The 18,341-nt window shown below is 38.0% G+C and overlaps 3 protein-coding genes across 5 annotated transcripts in view; 2 read left to right on the forward strand and 1 right to left on the reverse strand.

Annotated features, from left to right (window-relative positions):
* The window catches only part of LOC112464010 (G protein-coupled receptor kinase 5), a 44,927-nt gene extending 35,846 nt beyond the window's left edge, over positions 1–9,081 (reverse strand). The window contains exons 1-2 of the mRNA XM_025030770.1: positions 8,776–9,081; positions 8,612–8,656 (exon numbers count right to left, since the gene is read on the reverse strand). The gene's annotated coding sequence lies outside the window, so the exon portion shown is untranslated. The remainder of the gene's footprint in view (positions 1–8,611; positions 8,657–8,775) is intronic.
* On the forward strand, positions 1,981–8,418 carry LOC112464009. 3 transcript variants are annotated; one of them, XM_025030768.1, is made up of 10 exons: positions 1,981–2,189; positions 2,658–2,839; positions 3,291–3,419; positions 3,908–4,405; positions 5,051–5,560; positions 5,845–6,336; positions 6,658–6,998; positions 7,221–7,302; positions 7,396–7,454; positions 7,600–8,418. In XM_025030768.1, the coding sequence occupies exons 2-10, from the start codon at positions 2,710–2,712 to the stop codon at positions 7,876–7,878; spliced, it is 2,520 nt and encodes an 839-aa protein (XP_024886536.1). In that variant the 5' UTR covers positions 1,981–2,189; positions 2,658–2,709; the 3' UTR covers positions 7,879–8,418. The 3 variants fall into 3 exon arrangements, with proteins under 3 accessions (XP_024886536.1, XP_024886535.1, XP_024886534.1); XM_025030767.1 differs by having other exon boundaries at positions 1,981–2,388; positions 7,221–7,454; XM_025030766.1 differs by having other exon boundaries at positions 7,221–7,454.
* A 2,804-nt stretch (positions 9,082–11,885) lies between the features above and the next one.
* Positions 11,886–16,463, forward strand: LOC112464025 (synaptic vesicular amine transporter-like). The gene is made up of 7 exons (XM_025030791.1): positions 11,886–12,121; positions 12,201–12,410; positions 12,725–12,991; positions 13,082–13,122; positions 13,466–13,612; positions 14,215–14,536; positions 14,750–16,463. The coding sequence occupies exons 1-7, from the start codon at positions 12,028–12,030 to the stop codon at positions 14,965–14,967; spliced, it is 1,299 nt and encodes a 432-aa protein (XP_024886559.1). The 5' UTR covers positions 11,886–12,027; the 3' UTR covers positions 14,968–16,463.
* Positions 16,464–18,341: the final 1,878 nt, after the last annotated feature.

The raw sequence follows: 18,341 nt of genomic DNA on the forward strand, positions 1-18,341 counted from the left end.
TTCGTGCTTCTCGAATAACCGGTCTCCGCTCTCGGGTTTCCAAACCCCATCGTCTCCATTCACGCCACTTTTCAGATAATTACAGAGCACTGTGGTGCGACCCTAGCCGGATAATTACTAACGTGGCTTGGCTATATGTTGGTGTCTAGGCTTGTGCGCGCCTAGCGAGAAGCAACCGGCTGTGCAGATCGAAGCTGCCCGACCGGCCAGTCACTTCCTCGGCCAGCATGCTGGCCGTGTACGGAATCACAAGTTTCGGAGTCTAGGATCGAATTTATAGACGTCCCCCGGCCGTGAAACCGCTCTAGATTCGTCCGCGCGGCCGCGCGAATGTCGAAAAATGAAAAAAAGGAAGACTCGCAGAACAATAAGCGAAACGCCTCCGTGCTCGATAAGAATCCGAAGCGGACGTTCGCGTTCTTCCGAGGGTTCCGATGGGGCACCCTCTCGAGAGATTGCCCAATCTCGCGTGCACCGGCAACGTTAATTATGACTCCTGGGAAAATGACTATCGCAGGCGTATCGAGGATACAAGCTCGCTCTAAGCCGGGTCTAGGATAGAGGCGTGCTTCGTCACGCTCGGATACTATGTTGGATATTACCATTGGCTACCTGCTACCTGCTGGCAGGTGTTCCCATACAGATGTATCAGCTAGGACGACTATATATTCTCTCATTCTTATATACAGAGTGTCTCGATATATCATCTCGATATTATTATCATATTGTAAAGCTTCACGAAGATGAACGTTAATTAAAAGACTTGCAAACTATGAGCAGTATCGTATAAAAAAAAATCGTGGTAATTTCTCAGTTCCCACCTGGAGACTCTTTAAATTCCCATGATTAGAAAGTTTCTTCCGCGAATCTGATATTTTCTAGGACGGTCTGAATAAAGTATACACAAAGGTATTATAACAAGATCATTGGAAAGTGAATGTTTTAAAAGAGATATTTCATATTTTATTATGTCAAAATATATCAAGATAAAATTTAAAAGTTTTTACGAAATATCAACTTTTCTCACTTTAATTTAAACTTATATAACTTCGAGAGTCCCCTACGTCGCGTCTGTAAAGCGGCTAACCACTTGAGAAAGGAAAAAAAGAAGAAATATATTTAATATTTCAGAGCTGACAGAAAGAACGAGAAAGATATTTCTGCCTTGAAGATACTTCTACCAATCTCTTTTGGGAGAAAATAAACTGTCACGAGGAATATAAAATAATTATAACAGCCGTCGTAACATTCACCCTGTGTTTTAGGTGAATTAAATCCGCGAAGGCGCGGCGTCATAAAATGAGCGAAATTAAGTTAACTTCGCCCTTACGCCGATTCTCTCGGTCTTCGCAACGAAAAAACAGTCTGATGGCAGGTCAGAGAACAATTAAACCATCGTTTCAACTCCATTAAAATAACGTCAAACGCTATTTTTTTAAATTACTTGCAAAGTTACGTAGAGCGTGACGACATTTTACAGCATCGATCTCGCGTAAATAATAATAACGTCTATAATAATATTAAAAAAACAATAATAGTAATTGTAATTTATAATTTTTGAATACATTTTTAGAGTATAAGGCTAAAGCTTAATGACCAAATTCTATCAAATTTCTCTACTTGGATCTTTTTACGCAACGGTATTAAAAAATAGTCGACTGTCAATTACGCGTCGTGTCCAACAGCAACGTGACCAATCGTATAATTCGTTTAAAAAAAAAACATAGGGATAGTCCGCAGGGATACGGCTTCCGTAGAGAGTGTCGAAGGTTGCGCAGTGTCGCGACGACTTTTACGTCGCACGTCGCGGAAAGAAAAGAGCGCGTAACGATCCTCATGACGATCATCACCCCTTGGGGATCACAATTGTTCGAAGCATTTTTCGAAGCGACTGAACCGTCGAGAATAATTTATCAAACGCGCCGAGGGGACGAGTTACGTTCGAAGTGGCGAAACTTGCCGAGGGGTGGAAACTGGAAACTCCTCAACGACGTCGTCCGAAGGGCAGTCAGTCGCGTGCACCTCGACGGAAGTTATATTCGCAGAGTAGAATTTTTCCAAGCGACAAGATTATCCAAGAGGGAAGATCGATATCGAAGTTAAGGCTTCTGAAGCTTTAGGTCCGTCAGCCGAGCGTAAAATAGGCCCTGACGTCCACCGGCAATCACAAAAATTGGAACACAGCGAAGGTAAAGTGGGGTGCGCGTGTTTCGTACCGATTGTTAAACGACGAAGTGGCGCTTGTCACGCGACTTAATAGATGCCATCGAAATTAATGTTCGAGAGAGCGAACTTTAGTGAAAGATGCTCTTCGTGGTAAACGATTCTTTGCGACCTAAGGTCACCGAAAATCACAATTGTTGAATGCTGATCGTTCCGACTAATTACGTAAATAACAGAAATATATAATTATAGTAATACAAATATGTAAAATAACGCAAAATGAGAGCAAAAAAATCATTAATTTGTTGTATGATTAGCTTTAGCTTTTTCTTCTCATTTTAATATTATTTTATTGTAAAATAAATAATTATAATAAACCAATGCATATATGATATGAATTATAGAAGGTTTACAAATTAATTTAAAGCTATTAATAGATAATCGAAATAGTGAAAGAATATTTGATATATACCTACGTATATTTCATTTGCCAGAGTTCGCATCGCACGCACATAAATTATTTATGTCTTGATGAGAAATTAAACGATGGCGAATGATATGCTCATTAAGGCTTCGATCTTGTTAAGTATCGTTTTGCTAACTTTGAGCACAAACGAGCAAACATGCTCTGAAAACACCACATTATTGGAGACTACGGGTGACGCTATTTTAACCGGTAAGCAATATTCAGCAATATTTCAATCAATTAGAATAATTAAATATAAATCTAGAAATTTTTTGTGTATAATTTATATTTATTGGAGAAATTCATTTTTTTGCACTGCATTGCTAATTTTGGAAAATAAAAAGTAAATACAGTCTTAAATATACATCATCTCTCACAATTACAGTAATTTTGAAAATTGTAAATATTTTTTTTTCTTTTATAAAATTGTAAATTATATTTTAATTATTCCATAAAGTTAAATTGCACATATTTTTACGTATAAATGAAAAAACTGCGTAAATAAAAAAATTCTTCTCTCTCTCTCTCTCTCTCTCTCTCTTTCTCTCTCTCTCTCTCTCAAATACTTTTTTAGTTAAATTAATAAGAAAAATTACGACAAACTTTTGTTTTCTTTTTCTGACTATTGACAATTGGGCAACAATCATCGACATTCAATCAGCCTTCGTGAATGCCAATTACGGACAATATTGCAACGTATCGTCATCCAAGGGTCTCCAACAAATCTCGACGATATTACGCATAGTGCAAACTTTGAACAAATATGACTATATACCAAGTGTGAAATTAGGTAAGTAAAATAAATCACTTTTGTACGTATCTATTAAGTCAATACCGCGCAATAGTAAAAAAAATTAGGAAATAAAATTACTATAAAAGTTTGTGATTAGTCAAATATTGTTGTATTTTTATGAAACAATTCATTAATTTAAAAATTTAAATTTTCCGCAGAAATAAATAAGTTTTTCTTACGCCACATACTTTTGCACCGTTAACCATTATTGCTGAAAATATAACTGATCAGATTAAATGATAAATGATCATCGCAAATAAAGTTATTATTATAGATTTCAAAATATATATGCAAGCAAATATATCAAAATATATGTCAAAATGTTTTTATAATTTCAAGATCTATATGTTATCTATATCTATATGTATCTATATGTTATCTATATCTATATATATGTTATCAAAGTTAGTTGTCAAAGTCAAGATAATCCTTAGGTATATCCGAGGTGTAGATTCTCGTGAATAATTATCATGTATATTCCACAGGGCTAAGAATCTTCGACACGTGTCCTGATAGGATTACGGTGTTTAGACAAGTTTTGCGAGTAGCGATCGAACAAAGTTGCGCGCCGGATTACGAGATGGGTGTGCTGGTGTCGTCCCAGTACGGGCATGTGATGGATTATCTTCGCGATCACGGCGGTCTGCCGATCGGCGTCTACGAGGAACGAGATTTTACGATGCCCTTGATCGATATCTTGGCGCATTATCTGAGCACCAAATACAAGATCGTCGATCTGGTGTACACCAACGCGGATTACGTTCTCGATCGTTTCCTGAAAGTTACCAAGGACGCTGGTGTGTGCGTGAAGCGAAGTGACATCAGGCGCGTCAACGGTGACGGGTACGCGAACGTCACGGAAACAGTTATAGTCGCAATCGGCCAGAGAAATGACGTGCTACGATGGCTGGGAGAGAACGAGGAATCAAGGGATTCCAGCGAAACGTGGCTCCTGCTGCCGCTCGATAATTCGGATATTGACGGCAAGTAATTTTAGGTATCAATAGATGACGGGAGAAATTGCAAGGGGATAATAGTTTCATCTTTGCGCGATGATACATTTTATAAAGCAAAATACTTATTTTCTTTTATTAAAATGTACTTATGTAATGTCATCACAATTTAAAAGTAACTTGTCTGTTATGAACGTGGGAGTATTAATCTAAATTAATGTCACTATTACATTAAATATTGACGTCAAGTTGTTCCTGTAACAGCAGTTACATCATCCAAGTTTAGCCGTGGTATTAGTCGAAAGTTAAGAGACAGTTTCAGCAACGTCGTTTAACTTTAACCTTAGTTCGAGCGGTCTTCTGTTTCTGTCCAGAATTAAAGCCAAAACGAAACAACCGGTGCGGTTAAACTACAATTAAAGTTAACCGATATTGCTGCAGCCATTAAATAAATTAACTCACTGCGCGAATCTAATGCGATGAGAAATTCTCAACAATGTGCAAAATCGAAATAAAAGTCTGTTCATGTTTTATGTAGATAATTCTTTTCTAAAAATTTAATTTCGGTAACTTATTGCACTACCTCGATGATCCTAGATATCCAAGTCGAAATTTGGATGCAAGAGATATCAATCTAAATTTAGCGCTCGCACGGCAACGTCTTCAACTTTCCAGATCTCATACCACCCGGATCGTATGTCATTAAGCCGGAAATTCCTCGTTTCGATCTTGGTGAATTCTCAAGCACGGACGAATTCCCGGAGAACTCCGACAACTCGACGAACAACTCTCCGTATCTCCTCGACATTGGGAAGGCCGTCATCGGGCTGGCGGAAGTCTTCCGGGATCTCCTAGTGAGAAGCTGCCCGATCGACAACAAGGAGTGCAGCATCGTGACGCAATCCCCAGAATCGCAACGGGAAATTCGCGATGTCGATGTCTACGAGATTCTCCACATGCAACCGCGATCGCACTCGGTGAGATACGTGATCGCCACAAAGATGCAACACGATTCACACGAGCTTATCGACGTCGCTTTTTACGAGATCGAAGTGTCCAATTTACGCGTTCTCCCGAAGGCGACGATGCCCGGCAAGCCGGGGCTCTGTTTGGAGCACCTTGCCGAGAATTGCGAGAACTGCATGAATTTTCAAGGGCGCTCTGACGCGCACGACATTACAAAAGGTAAAAAACGGTATGAATGTAATACCACGAGTATAGAAATTGCATGATTCACCGCGCTGAATTGCTATCGAACGATCTCGCAGCGTGTAACTATGAATATTCAAATCTATTTAAACTTTTTCGTCAGTTATTGAGATTTTTAAGATTTTTCCATCCAAGATCTTGCTTCTATAAAACTCTTTCAGAATTATAGCTATCAAAAATGATATATTAAATCACGCATATTTTTTAGAGAAATCAGAATCGTTTGCTTTTAACGTATTAATTAACATTTGACATTTCAGTGGATGTCGTCGGCAAAAGTATCCTGAAGAACAGCATCTACGTTCCTGTTTTCCTGATCGCCATCGTATGCGGCGTTCTTGCGTGCTGCGTCATGGTGATCTTTATCGTCCATCGTTTTGTGACTGGAGAAATACTCGACGGTAATCCAGCCCTCACAATTGTCCTCGTCCTGGCCAACCTGTTTACCCTACTGACAGCGTTGCCCTTCTGCGTAACGGACGATTATTTCGGCGCGGAGAGCCTGAACGCCTGGAAGATCTTTCTCACCACTCTCGCGTTTGGCCTCACGTTCTCGCTCATGCTCTCGAGAGCGTTCTTCCTGGCCTTGTCCGCGGGAGGTGTTTTTATCATTCATATTAACGGATATCTGCAGAGTCTTATGACGCTCTTTATGTACGGCGTGCAAATTACCATATCGGTTATGTTTTACGTTCTGAGCACAATGAACTCAGCTATGGTCGCCAGGAGTCTCATCTTTATTGCGTTATTAGGTACATTAACCGAGTTATTTATTGATTCTACATTGAACTTACGCAAGCGATTGTGATTTAAATAATTATGATATTTTTTCATTAATTTCTGAATGTGTTAAGTAAATTATTTTTTTCTTGGAAATGTTGAATAGTTTAGTTTGTCTTATTCCGATTTCTATCTAACTTAATATTAATATTACGTTATATTAATATTAATATTACACGTCTTTTTATATTTAATGTAAAATTTTATGTTTCGATGGTTTCCTGAAATTATCCAGAGGAAATCGCAATTATAGTATTGCTTTATTAAAATTAAAGTTTAAATATTATTTTCAGGATATGACATATCTTTATTAATTGGATTGTTCGTTGCTTGCTATTACATTATCCGAACACAACGCAATTATTATGAGGGAAGATGCTTCTTCGGCACTGCTGTCGGTCTATTGATAATATGGGCGATATGGCTAATGTCCTTCATGTTGATGCACCCTAAAAATCGCGACGCAATCGTTTCCTTCGGTATAGTTGCCACAGCTTACTTGATTATCTTCAGTATCTTAACACCAAGGATTTATTATATGGTCACGCACATACCCAAGAGAAAAGATCCCGAACAAAGATTCGATCCCGTTAATCGACCGACCAATTCGATTGTTAATACTATCGTCAGGCAGGTCAGGACGCTACATATATTCTCTCTCAATTATTATTATATAATTATTATATAATTAAGTATAATTAGTACCATAAATTGTGTTATCGATTATTATAATTTTAATTATAAGTTTAATTAACTTTCTTAATTAACATTATTGTATTATATTATGTAAAATAATTCAATGAATTTATTGAAAAAAATTTAAGTTTTCTCATTGATAAAAGAACTCGGTTTACAGTCACGTTCCTCCTACGATTACGTTCATCCTGCTGGAGAAAATCAGATTCTACGAGTGCCATCAGCATATCCAAATTACTACGGTAATTCAAGCCCGAATTTGAAATATCTCGAGAGATGTAGAAGTCCAAATCACTATGAAATGCCTGTATATAATAATTACGAATGTCGTGCAGAAATGAAGGAGATCGACGCTACCTATATCACGCCACGAATGTACATCGAGAATACAAGGGTAAATAATATTCATTAAGCCGCGGAAGATTAATCAAATATATATTTTATAAGTAGATAATGCTTAATATACTATATGCGATTGAATTATAAAAAAATCCGTCAAACGTATATATAGCCTCAATGTGGAAAATTCCAACTTTCAGTCTCTAGCAACAAATGACGTCATTTACGCGCAGCCAAGGATCTATAAATCTCAGAGGATAATTCTGGGAGAGAAAAGCAATGCAGAAATTACTTGTAATAGAGATCATTCTTCACCTAGTCCTAGACTACATGTCGAAATGTATCCTATGAGATACACCAGCCCAACGAATATGGAGAGAGAACGAAGAATCTCTGAAGAAGAAGAGGATGAAAAGGACGAAGAAGAAGACGAAGAAAATCAGGAGGACGAATGCGCCAGCAGAGTTACCCGTTTTTGATAAGTTTATTTAATCTAGTATTCAATTTTTAATGTCCTACATTCTTATAAATTTTTTATAAAATGGATTTATAATGAAACATTTTTAAAATAATTAATAGATTTAAATCACGGAAAACTGGAATGACCAAACAAAATTCATAATCCGCAAAATATTTCTTTTTTCCATTGTGTCTCTTATTTTTTGAAAGATCTTTGATTTATCTAATAACTCTAAGGCTTGTATTTATAATCATTGCGTGAATCATGTACCTATTAAAAAGCGTATCAAGTGAGACATTCAAAGTACCATTTTATATTTTGAAATACAAACGGTTCGATATAGTCACATTTTGATTGTGAAAAACGATTATTAGTCCGACGTGATATCTGATGTCATTAAAGTACTGTTCGCAATACTGAGTCTCGCGATATTAAACATCTTTATTGCAGATGATATAAAATCAAATTATTAATAAATAAAAATTAGGATAGGCTATGAAAATCTTATTTGCAATGACAATTCGTGTATACGTTCAATAAACTGACGATTATAACCAATCTTAAGATTAAAGATATCCTAGCCTATCCATATTCCAAGATAATAGATCTCTATGCGACATTATATTCATGTTTTCGCATTCTTGACTTTATATATATACCTATAAATAGATTTATATTGTATTACATATGTCTGATATAATTTTTGCACAGATCTATTATCTTAGTAATATTAAAAGTAATATGTCACTCACCGATATGATGCGCAGTGATGGAGTTGTGACAGAAATTGCGTCGGACTGCAAAATAAAAATACACGAAAATTATAGCAATAATCAGAATAATTTATATCTAGAAATTATCCGCGCATAAAATAATTATTTTTCTGAGTAACAAGGAAAATAAAAGATTTACTCACTCCATGACTGCTCAGCCGTCACCCGATGCCGCGCCCAGGCCTCCTCCTCCTCTCAGATTCCTTCGTTGCTCACTCGGTACGCAACACTCGCGAAAACACGGTTAATTACGACCGCGCGTGTTAATCATTATAATACAATAATCGCTCGCACTTTGCACGGCACTCCCGACGGTAATTACACGTGACGCGCTACCTGCCGACTCCAGTTTCGCCGTGTGAATGACTCTCGGCTTGCGGCGCGGCGGCGGTCTGACGTATCAAAACAAGCACGAAGGCCGTACACACGTTTCGCCGACACATAATATTTATAGCGTATCCTGAAAAATAAAATTGTACTTTAAATATTCTGTTTCTTCCATTTCAAATTTATTATCAATACATGATAACAGGCGATATAAGGCGTTATTAGAATAACTCGATCCGGCGATTCATATATTATTTCGAGCAATCAATCGCAAAACGGTAGGCAAATTCCATTTAAAGTGAAAATTCAAAGGGCAGTACGAAGTTTATTCGTATATATCTGAGCATCGCTGAGTATAATTAATTGCCCATTATCGCGAAACGATAATTTATTATTTCCGTTCTCTGTTCCGTTCCGATTCCTACTTCGAATAAAATAATAAACCGCGCGAAATATCTGCTTCGCGATAAACAGTCGTTCCGCTACTTTTACGAATCCTTAATTACACCGATTAATGATTAATGTGTAATCACAACTTATTCTGATAATCGTAAAATATGACGGCGGCGCTTAGTATTTGCGCTTAGTATATATGTCACGAAGGGTAATAACACGACGATACACGGCTCGTGCAACTCTTACCTGCCGGCTCGAGTTTCACTGTGCGAATGATAACGCGGCGACCTTGCGTAAGCACACAGAGCGCCGTACACCGCGCACCATAATAATAAACACCAAGGTCACGTAGTTATTGTCTCGAAATATTTAACGCTTTATTAAAAGATAAAATAATGACGTTAAATAATTATGTTTCTTGTATTTCGAAATAGGCACGTTTCTTCATTTTATACTTTGTTTTACAAACTAATTAACGCTGTTTAAGATAACGATTAATTCCGTTCGATTAAAACGGCATTTTGAGATAAAAATATCGTTGCTTGAATTCTAACTTACAAAAGAACTAGCTTCAATTTGATTGATATGTATACAAATGTATATTAATAGAAACTTTTAATTGTTATGCATTCAATTTTCTTTTTAAATTACGATTTGATTAATTGCTCTATTTACAAAGATTATTAAACCTATTATTTACAGATTAAAGTTTATCCTCGTGTTGCTCGAATAATAATTTTAATGCGCGCTTTAAAAATCTATTGGACGTCAAACTTTTCGTGCAGACGCTCGTCTCTTCTATTCTCTGTTACAAGATTTAAAAACTATTACATACACATATGTAGGTGTATATAGTTTCTCTCAAGAATCAATTATTGAAATCATGAGGTAAAATTTAGATTGTATTTCAAGACAATCTTTATCCTTATTGAATCACGAATGCAAATACGATATATCAAATATTAAATTGACTCTCAAGATCTATTTATTAAACCATATTAGGTATATCTTGAAATTTCAGCTAAATTCTTTAGTAGATACGCGATTATAAATATGAGCATAAACCTTGAACTAAACATTGAACTTCCTCGTAATTATTGACAAGCTCGTTGACCAATTCGGCGATAGAGGTTTCTCGCTGCATTAAGCGAGGAGGACACGAGCAGAAAGCTGCGCCGTACGCGGCGCAGAATCAATTTGGCATGTACCTCAACGTCGAAATTGCATTATGGCCGATCGTAATTTCGCAAGCAGGGCACAGGTGTGTGCTCCGCAGGAATATCGATGACGAGATAGCGAGGTACCGGGCATACAACAAAGGGACTCGCGAAAATGAAGTTTACGTTCACCGCAGTGCGAGGTATGAGAGGACAATTCGTCATTTGCGCGCGAACGTTTCATTCTTTTTCATTTCTTTTTTTTCCGATGGCGCTAAATGCAAAATACTTTAACTAAAATTCAATAATATATAGAGTCATTTCCATTACTGAAATTTCGAACTTCAGCAACGGATTACTTACAGATTTATAGCTGATTTTTTAAAAAACTTTGTTAAAATATTAATATATTGTTGAAGTTGTAATAAAAATATGAATAAAGCTCCTACAAATAATAATAGCCCTTACAAATTCATATGAATTTTCAGTTTTCAAATTTTATTTTTTGAAATAATAAAATATAATAATAATAATAATAAATAATACGCGGTGTAGTACTTCAACTATATGATTATCTATGTCGTAAAAATTATTTAATTATGATAGTTGCATAACAACTCAAGTTTGATGTAAATAAAATTTCCAAATTGCCAAATTTTTAATCCTAACCGATTGCGTTACGTATAGCGCACGTCTGAAGACAAAAGAGGATACGATGCAACCCTCCGAAAATTCTATTCAACGCGCGCAACCCCTTCGTCGATGTCACCGTTTTCCTACGGTTTACGGCCACCTGCCAAGGTATATTTCCACATCATAAGACCACCATAAAAACCGCGAAAATCAGAACGGCTGGCGACGACCGATAAGTCGCCATAATGGAGATAAATCGAAAAGTGCATCGGCTCGTGAAACGGTGCGCCATCCGGACCAACCTTCGCGTTGCCCCCCATGAAAAAGCTTCTGCGCAAGGACGAGCTTCAGCAGCTATAAAAGCCCGCACGAAACTCGTCCGCTTTCCAGTCACGTTTAGAACGGCCTTTCAAGTGACAAAAAAGAAAAGAAAAATTCGAGGGAAGCTACTTAAATTACTCTCATCAAGCCGACGAAAAAAGAGAGAGAAAGAGAGAGAGACGTGAAATTGTTTAGAATTTGAAAAAGAAATTTATTTCAAGTAAATAGATTGAGAAATATAAACGTCCCAAATAACACTTCTAAATAACGGGAACCTATCTATCTTTACATTTCACTTTTCTTTTCTTTCAGACAGTTTATATTGCAGATTTAATTGATAAACTGTTTAAAAATTTTGTTTTATATTTTGCGTCCATAATTTGTTTTAATAATATTGTTTATCCGAATCGTTACCAATGGAATTATAAGAGAATTAAAAAATTACTATGCACAAACTTTCGTCAAAGATAGATTTCGAATTTCTCTAAATTCTTCGTGAATACAGTGACCCTCAGTGTATTCGATTTTTTTTTCACTCTATATCGAGATCAATGATCAAGGATGAGATTTGACGATCTAATGAATAGTCGCATGATCACCGTCACAGTGGTCTATCTCAGCATCTTCCTGGATAATGTCCTGTTGACGGTAGTCGGTAATTATGGCCAAATCGAAAGAAAAAGGGAGAGGACAAATCACGGGCTAAACAATTTGCTGATACGGAAATGTTTCAGTGCCGATTATCCCCGATTATCTGTGCACGCTCGACGCGAATACGACCGCGAGCGCCGAAGAGGACGAAAACGGTCGAGTGGGATTACTGCTGAGCTCGAAGGCTCTGGTCCAATTAATTTTGAATCCCGCCGTGGGCACCCTCACTGGCACTCTGGGCTACGCTAGACCTCTGTTCCTGGGAAATCTCAGCCTCTTGTTGGCTGCTTTGCGTAAGTTATGGACGATACTTTTACATCCGCGTTTTTCCAATAAACAGAACTCCACGTTCATCCGTAACAATTCGAGTCTCATCTCACGATCTCGCGAAGAGAATTGCTTTACAAATAATAAAATGGAATAAAAACGGATATCGGTTAAATATTGCTAAAAGTTGAATTCAAAGAATCTTTCAATTAGTTTTTGTTTGCGTAAATTTGATTTCGCTTTTATGAAACTGCCGTTTGTTAATTTAACTCTTGACGTTAAAGGCTTCAAGTAAGCGAAGACGCGTATCTGCAAACTCGAGTTTTCATTGTTATCGTAGTGTTCGCCTTCGGACAAACGTACGAGATACTGTTCTTGGCTCGGAGCGTTCAAGGTATAGCATCAGCGTGTATAGCAGTTTCCGGCATGTCGCTAGTCGCCTCTCAATACTCCGAGGAAGACGAAAGATCCAAAATCATGGGTTTCGTTCTCGGCAGTATCGCCCTAGGCGTTCTCCTGGGCTATCCGATCGGTTCCGTGCTTTACGATCTCGAGGGAAAAATGGCGCCATTTCTATTAGTGTCCAGCCTCATCATTATAGTAATTTGTAATTAATCCTTTAAAATTGTAATTGTAGAAAACGTATTTCTTTGCTCTATTTATGAAAATAAAATATTGAAACGCGTTATTTTCGTAGGTCTGCAAATTTTGACATTAGATGTTCAGACAAACGCCGAGGTACGTATATTCACTATTTTAAGACATTAATAAAACATAATTAAGATAATATTGTATTTATAAAGTACAATAGAAATGCGTAGAGTAAAATTTATAACTCGAAATATGTACGATTAAATATATCCGTAGCTCTCAAGGAACTGTCTCTCGAAAAGTAACTTTAGAGTTTACAATTTTGTCATTTTTCAATAAGTTTTAACCGTTAATAATATTGCAATAATTATATTATTCCAAAGACTTAAAATAATATAACCAATTAATTTCTCATACTGTGTAAAAGCATGCGATTTTATATTTATTAAAACCAAATTGTTTAATTAAATTTTACTGTTTCATATATCAGCCAAGCGAGCAGCAAACTACTTGGCTGCATTTATTGTCTAATCCACATATCCTCATTATCTCTGGTGCAATTTGGTGCTCGACGTCACCGATGGCGATATTAGAGCCTTGCCTACCGATTTGGCTTCGAACTCACATAAAACCTAAGGTATGTGACAGAAAATCCTTATTTCAAAGTAGGAAAATATCAACGGCAAGTTTCGTCAACAAGCTTTGATCTATTGTAACTAATGCAATTTCATAAATTTATTATCTGTATTATAACCGTGCATTATCACGATTGACGACAATATGTAGAGAGATCAGAATTCCATTAGATTGTAGTTAACGTTAATCAACGTTGATGAAACTAATAGCGTTTTTCTTTGGCAGAACTGGTGCGCACTCAGTGCACATTAAAGCCGTTGTACACAAATCAACATAATGTGTATGTTTAATATAAACGGGTTAAGTCACGAAAACCTTAATATTCTTTATTGTACTGTTTGGTAAAATATGTATTGGCTATTTTATCAATTAAAATATTTGCATTATACTTTAAATATTAAAGATTAAATCAGTGTACAACGGCTTTAATGTGCACTAAGTGCGCACTAGTTCTGCCAATGAAAAACGCTATAAGCATGAGAAGTTCGAAACCTAATTTATCGGTTTAAATAACGATCGATCCTAATGACGCTGCAAATTCTGCTTCATATTCCGTAAAAAATACGGAAGAGCACTGCTTCTTTTGATTAACATCCCTTGCAGAAATGGCAACTGGGCACGGTATTTATACCGGACAGCGTAGGCTACTTGATCGGGACCAACTTCTTCGGCGTGATAGCGTATCGTTACGGGCGCAGCAAAGTGGCGATCCTGGCTATGCTCGTGGTCGGCGTTAGCGCCATTCTAATCCCGTCGGCGAACACAATGTCGCAGTTGACATTCCCGCATCTGGGAATGGGTCTGGGCATCGGCGTCGCGGATGCAGCCCTGGTGCCGTTACTGGCCAGCTTGGTAGACCGAAATGGCAACTACGGACCCGTTTATTCGATCCAACAAGTGGCTGTCAGTTTAGCTTACTTCTTAGGTAAAATCGACCGAAAAATTAAGAGACCGATTATATAAATAGAATTGAAGGAAATAATTTTAGAAAGTATAGAGGTATATAAAGTAAGAGCCAGGTCCGCCCTTGGCAAACGCTGCTCCCGATTGCGATTGGAATAATTTACAGTTAAAAAAAAAACTGGAATGTTACAGAAGATATATAACGCACAAATCGTTTTTTTTTTTTTTTTTTCAGGGCCTATCACGGGCGGCGAAATGGTAAAAGCCATTGGATTTCCGTGGGTCATGCGAGTCGTGGGTATCGTGAACATGGCGTACTGTCCATTGTTGATATACCTCACGTTGGAACGGAGAAAGTTGTTGACGAAGAAAGAAGAAAAGAAGGACTACGATACGTTTCAAGAATCCATCGCTCCCTACGAAAGATTTCACGATTCCGACGAAGATCTTTGACAGTAAATAAGATTCATTTAGCAATTATCACAAACTGAACATCACCCTAATTAATTAACCCTGGGAAACTTTGTAATTTTCTATTTATGTTAGCACTTTTTTTCTTCCTATTTCGAGAGATACTAATCATCATAATTTTCGCAAGCCATTGTCTCCATTTTAGACAATTGCGCAACGTTAAATATCGTTAAACCCACTTTTGGAGACCTCGAAATAGTGACTAATGACATTGTGTCCTCAATTAAGTGCGCTATGCAGAACCGGATCTTCGTCGTAATTGGTAACCCAAGTGAATTATTGGCCGAACAATTTCCCCCGAGGCTATCATCCGTGGCACGACGACATTTCTCGGATCGAAGAGCAGGAATTCGCTGAATTCGCGAAAGCGGTACCCGAGACAGGACAAGAAACGCGCGCTTCTAATAGCGGAAAATGACGACGATCGGCTAGCCGATGTAGCTCTGAAAGCTTATTAATGCACTCAATCTACAGCGAAATTCGTTTACGTTACATTAATGGTCCCGTCGTCGTGTGCAAGCATTTACTCGTCATTAGCTTACGTAGGTCGCCGTGCCGTACACAATGTATTCGATCAATTCTCACTCGCGTGTGTCTCACGATTAGTTTGCGTGCAAAATCGAATGCTACGAGAGTTTCAAAAACGCGGACAAGAGCTAAAAATAAATAATGATTCCTCGAAATGAATTGAGATACATTTTATTTAAAATGCAAAATTAAATTTTATTTAATTTTGCGAAATTTGTATATATTCTTGTCGCATTTGGATCTTCCGTTTAAGTTATATATAGCACTGTCGTAATATAAATTGAGGAGATTGTCGGCATTTTTTTTTCACGATCCATATATTAACGTATTGATCGTATTATTCCCCGAACAGCCTAATGATTTCGACCTGTCGGATCAAACGACGCAAATATTGATCGTAGGAAAATTCAAGCGCATAGATAAAGCCCGGCTATTTTCCTTCGTGGAAGTCGGAGGCGTAACGTAAACAGGGTGGTGCCGTCGATGTTCGAAGGATTTGTGAACGAGGCGCAGGGCGCGAGAGGAAGCGAAATGGGGCGTGACTTTGCACCCCGGGGTTTATTCGGTGAACAACGCCGATCGTCATTAGCAAGGGTGTTAGACTAATCGCGTTGCCGCCGCCGTCGCGAAAGAAGCCGAGTGCAGTCCAGTGAACGACATGCGTGCATTAGCTTTTTAAAAACGAAGTGTCCCCTCGGGAAAACTATATGTGTATCAATTTAACGGCAATGCTGAATTATTAATAGAGTGCAGAACCAACGTCGTTAATTAATCAAGCGATGTTGAGTTTCCGCTACGGAATTGTGTACCGTTATATCTAGCGTTGCCTTACGAATCTGTATCGTATATACCTGTGTTTTCATGTCACCCTTTATTCTATATTCTGCAAGAGTGTACTAATTTTAGTCGTGAAATCGATAATAAACGCATTTTCTTCCTTCTACTGTAATAAATGACTTTATATACATATGTAAAAATAATAGCATCAAGCAAAAATTGAAAAAATAATTATTTTATTGCATTATAACATTTAATTGTACGTAAATTGTGTATCTTTTATATTCGTTTGTGTATCTTATTTTATTCGTATTTCCACCGAGATCATTCTTTTCACCATTTCGCATAGGCATACGTCTTTAATTAGCCGAAAAGGTCAATCCTGTTCGGTACTCCGTATAGTAAGTCAATAATTAAGGTTGGTTAAATTATATCCTATAAATAGGAAATCGATATGCGTGTGGGGTCCGCGCGACTTTAATTCCGCACGAAATAAAGCGCGCTGTGCAAAGTTCGTCGCATAAAAAACTCTCGACCGCGTCGTTAGCAGTGAGGTAGGTAAAGAGAGTCGTAATAAAACGCAAACGACGACGACGACGGCGGGGAGGAGAAGTCAACGACTGAATGGACGAAAGAACGTCAAGCATATATATTTAATGGAGGAGCGTGATGATGGTCCAGTGATTTTCGACCGCCCCCGCACGGCAAAACGTTGATGGCCTCGTTTGGTGACGCAAAGCCTTGGAGTAACGACAAGATAACGTGATAAGGTAAATACATGGCATATATCGAGCAATAATGATCGCAGCATGCAGACAGGAGATGGAGATGACGAGGAAACGAGATCTCGTTCTATATAAGCTTTTTAATCGTGCGCATATCTCGCCAGACGATTACAAAATAATTTATCCTTTGTGCAAAATTTTCCATTTGCTGTGTGATTACACGTTGTCTTTTTCATAAATACAAAATTCGTGTTTATCCATTTCATGTGATTTATAGAAGTTATATACTGCGTAATATTAAAGATCTCTCTCTCACGAGAGATTTTCGCACGTTTCTCTCGAAATATTCTTCGCACGTGTCGCGCGTTTGACCTTTACAAACGATATCTTTATTATTCTTTTCTTCGGCGAAGAAGCCTTTTCAACTTTAAACATCCGCACTTCTCTCTCGCGCGTTGCTCCAATTCCGGCCGCCGATTTCCATCTTTATATTCCGTGATGCGGCAGAGATTAGTGGCGCGACGTTGCATGAAAGATCGCGAAGTAAAGCCCGGCCGCGATAAAACGTGCCAGCCCTCGTCGTCGACCCTGAGCGGAATTTAATGCCAGTCCGTCTTCCCCCCTCGCCCAATTCCTGACCTCGTCATCGCTAGCGAATCATTCAACACCTCTCAAATCTCGATGACCCACCTCGTAAATTTTTTTTTCTTCCCCCGCTATCGCCTTTCCTCCGGTCTCCCGTCCCGTTATCCCATTTCCAAAACCATAACCCTGGCCGAAATCCAACGGGACAAGACCTCGTCCCCGGCGATATCGGGGTGTCCCTGGCAATCTGTCCACCTACATCGCCTGTGCCGCACATATTTTATCGCGTGCGGCTCCGCAAAGCTCGATTGGCCGATACGCGCGAATCGAAGATCCCGCGGGATCCCAAATCCTCCGAATCCTCCGCCATATTTCAACATTATTGGAAAAGAGATCGAGAAAAGGCTGGAAACATCGTGTGCGCATTATATACCCGTCAAAACAATTGAATCGTATCCACGAAAACGTTATAATAAAACACATTATTTGACAAGAAAATATTAAAAATCCTGTCGCCCACATATCACCCCACACCACCTTCATAAACCTGTCTCTGTGATAAATCCTATATGCGCTCTTTTATGGTTTTATTCACATCTTTCTCAATTTAAAAAGGGTATTTTCACCGCGGTATTAACATCTGAAGCCCGACTTTCATATTACGAAGCATAGTCGCGCAACAAATACAAGTAACATGTTTCGTTTTGGTATTTGCAGTTATGCAAAATAGCTCTATACAAC

The sequence above is a fragment of the Temnothorax curvispinosus genome, unplaced genomic scaffold (assembly GCF_003070985.1).
Source record: "Temnothorax curvispinosus isolate PA1 unplaced genomic scaffold, ASM307098v1 QBEX01013818.1, whole genome shotgun sequence".
Classification (NCBI taxonomy): domain Eukaryota; kingdom Metazoa; phylum Arthropoda; class Insecta; order Hymenoptera; family Formicidae; genus Temnothorax; species Temnothorax curvispinosus.

Coding starts and splice junctions, on each gene's coding strand:
- LOC112464009 (XM_025030767.1), top strand. CDS start 2,710: ATGGCGAATGATATGCTCATTAAGGCTTCGATCTTGTTAAGTATCGTT. Junction 5,561..5,844: donor CGCGCACGACATTACAAAAG/GTAAAAAACGGT, acceptor TTGACATTTCAG/TGGATGTCGTCGGCAAAAGT. Junction 7,455..7,599: donor TGTACATCGAGAATACAAGG/GTAAATAATATT, acceptor TCCAACTTTCAG/TCTCTAGCAACAAATGACGT.
- LOC112464025 (XM_025030791.1), top strand. CDS start 12,028: ATGAGATTTGACGATCTAATGAATAGTCGCATGATCACCGTCACAGTG. Junction 12,411..12,724: donor CCTCTTGTTGGCTGCTTTGC/GTAAGTTATGGA, acceptor TTGTTATCGTAG/TGTTCGCCTTCGGACAAACG. Junction 12,992..13,081: donor CCTCATCATTATAGTAATTT/GTAATTAATCCT, acceptor TTATTTTCGTAG/GTCTGCAAATTTTGACATTA.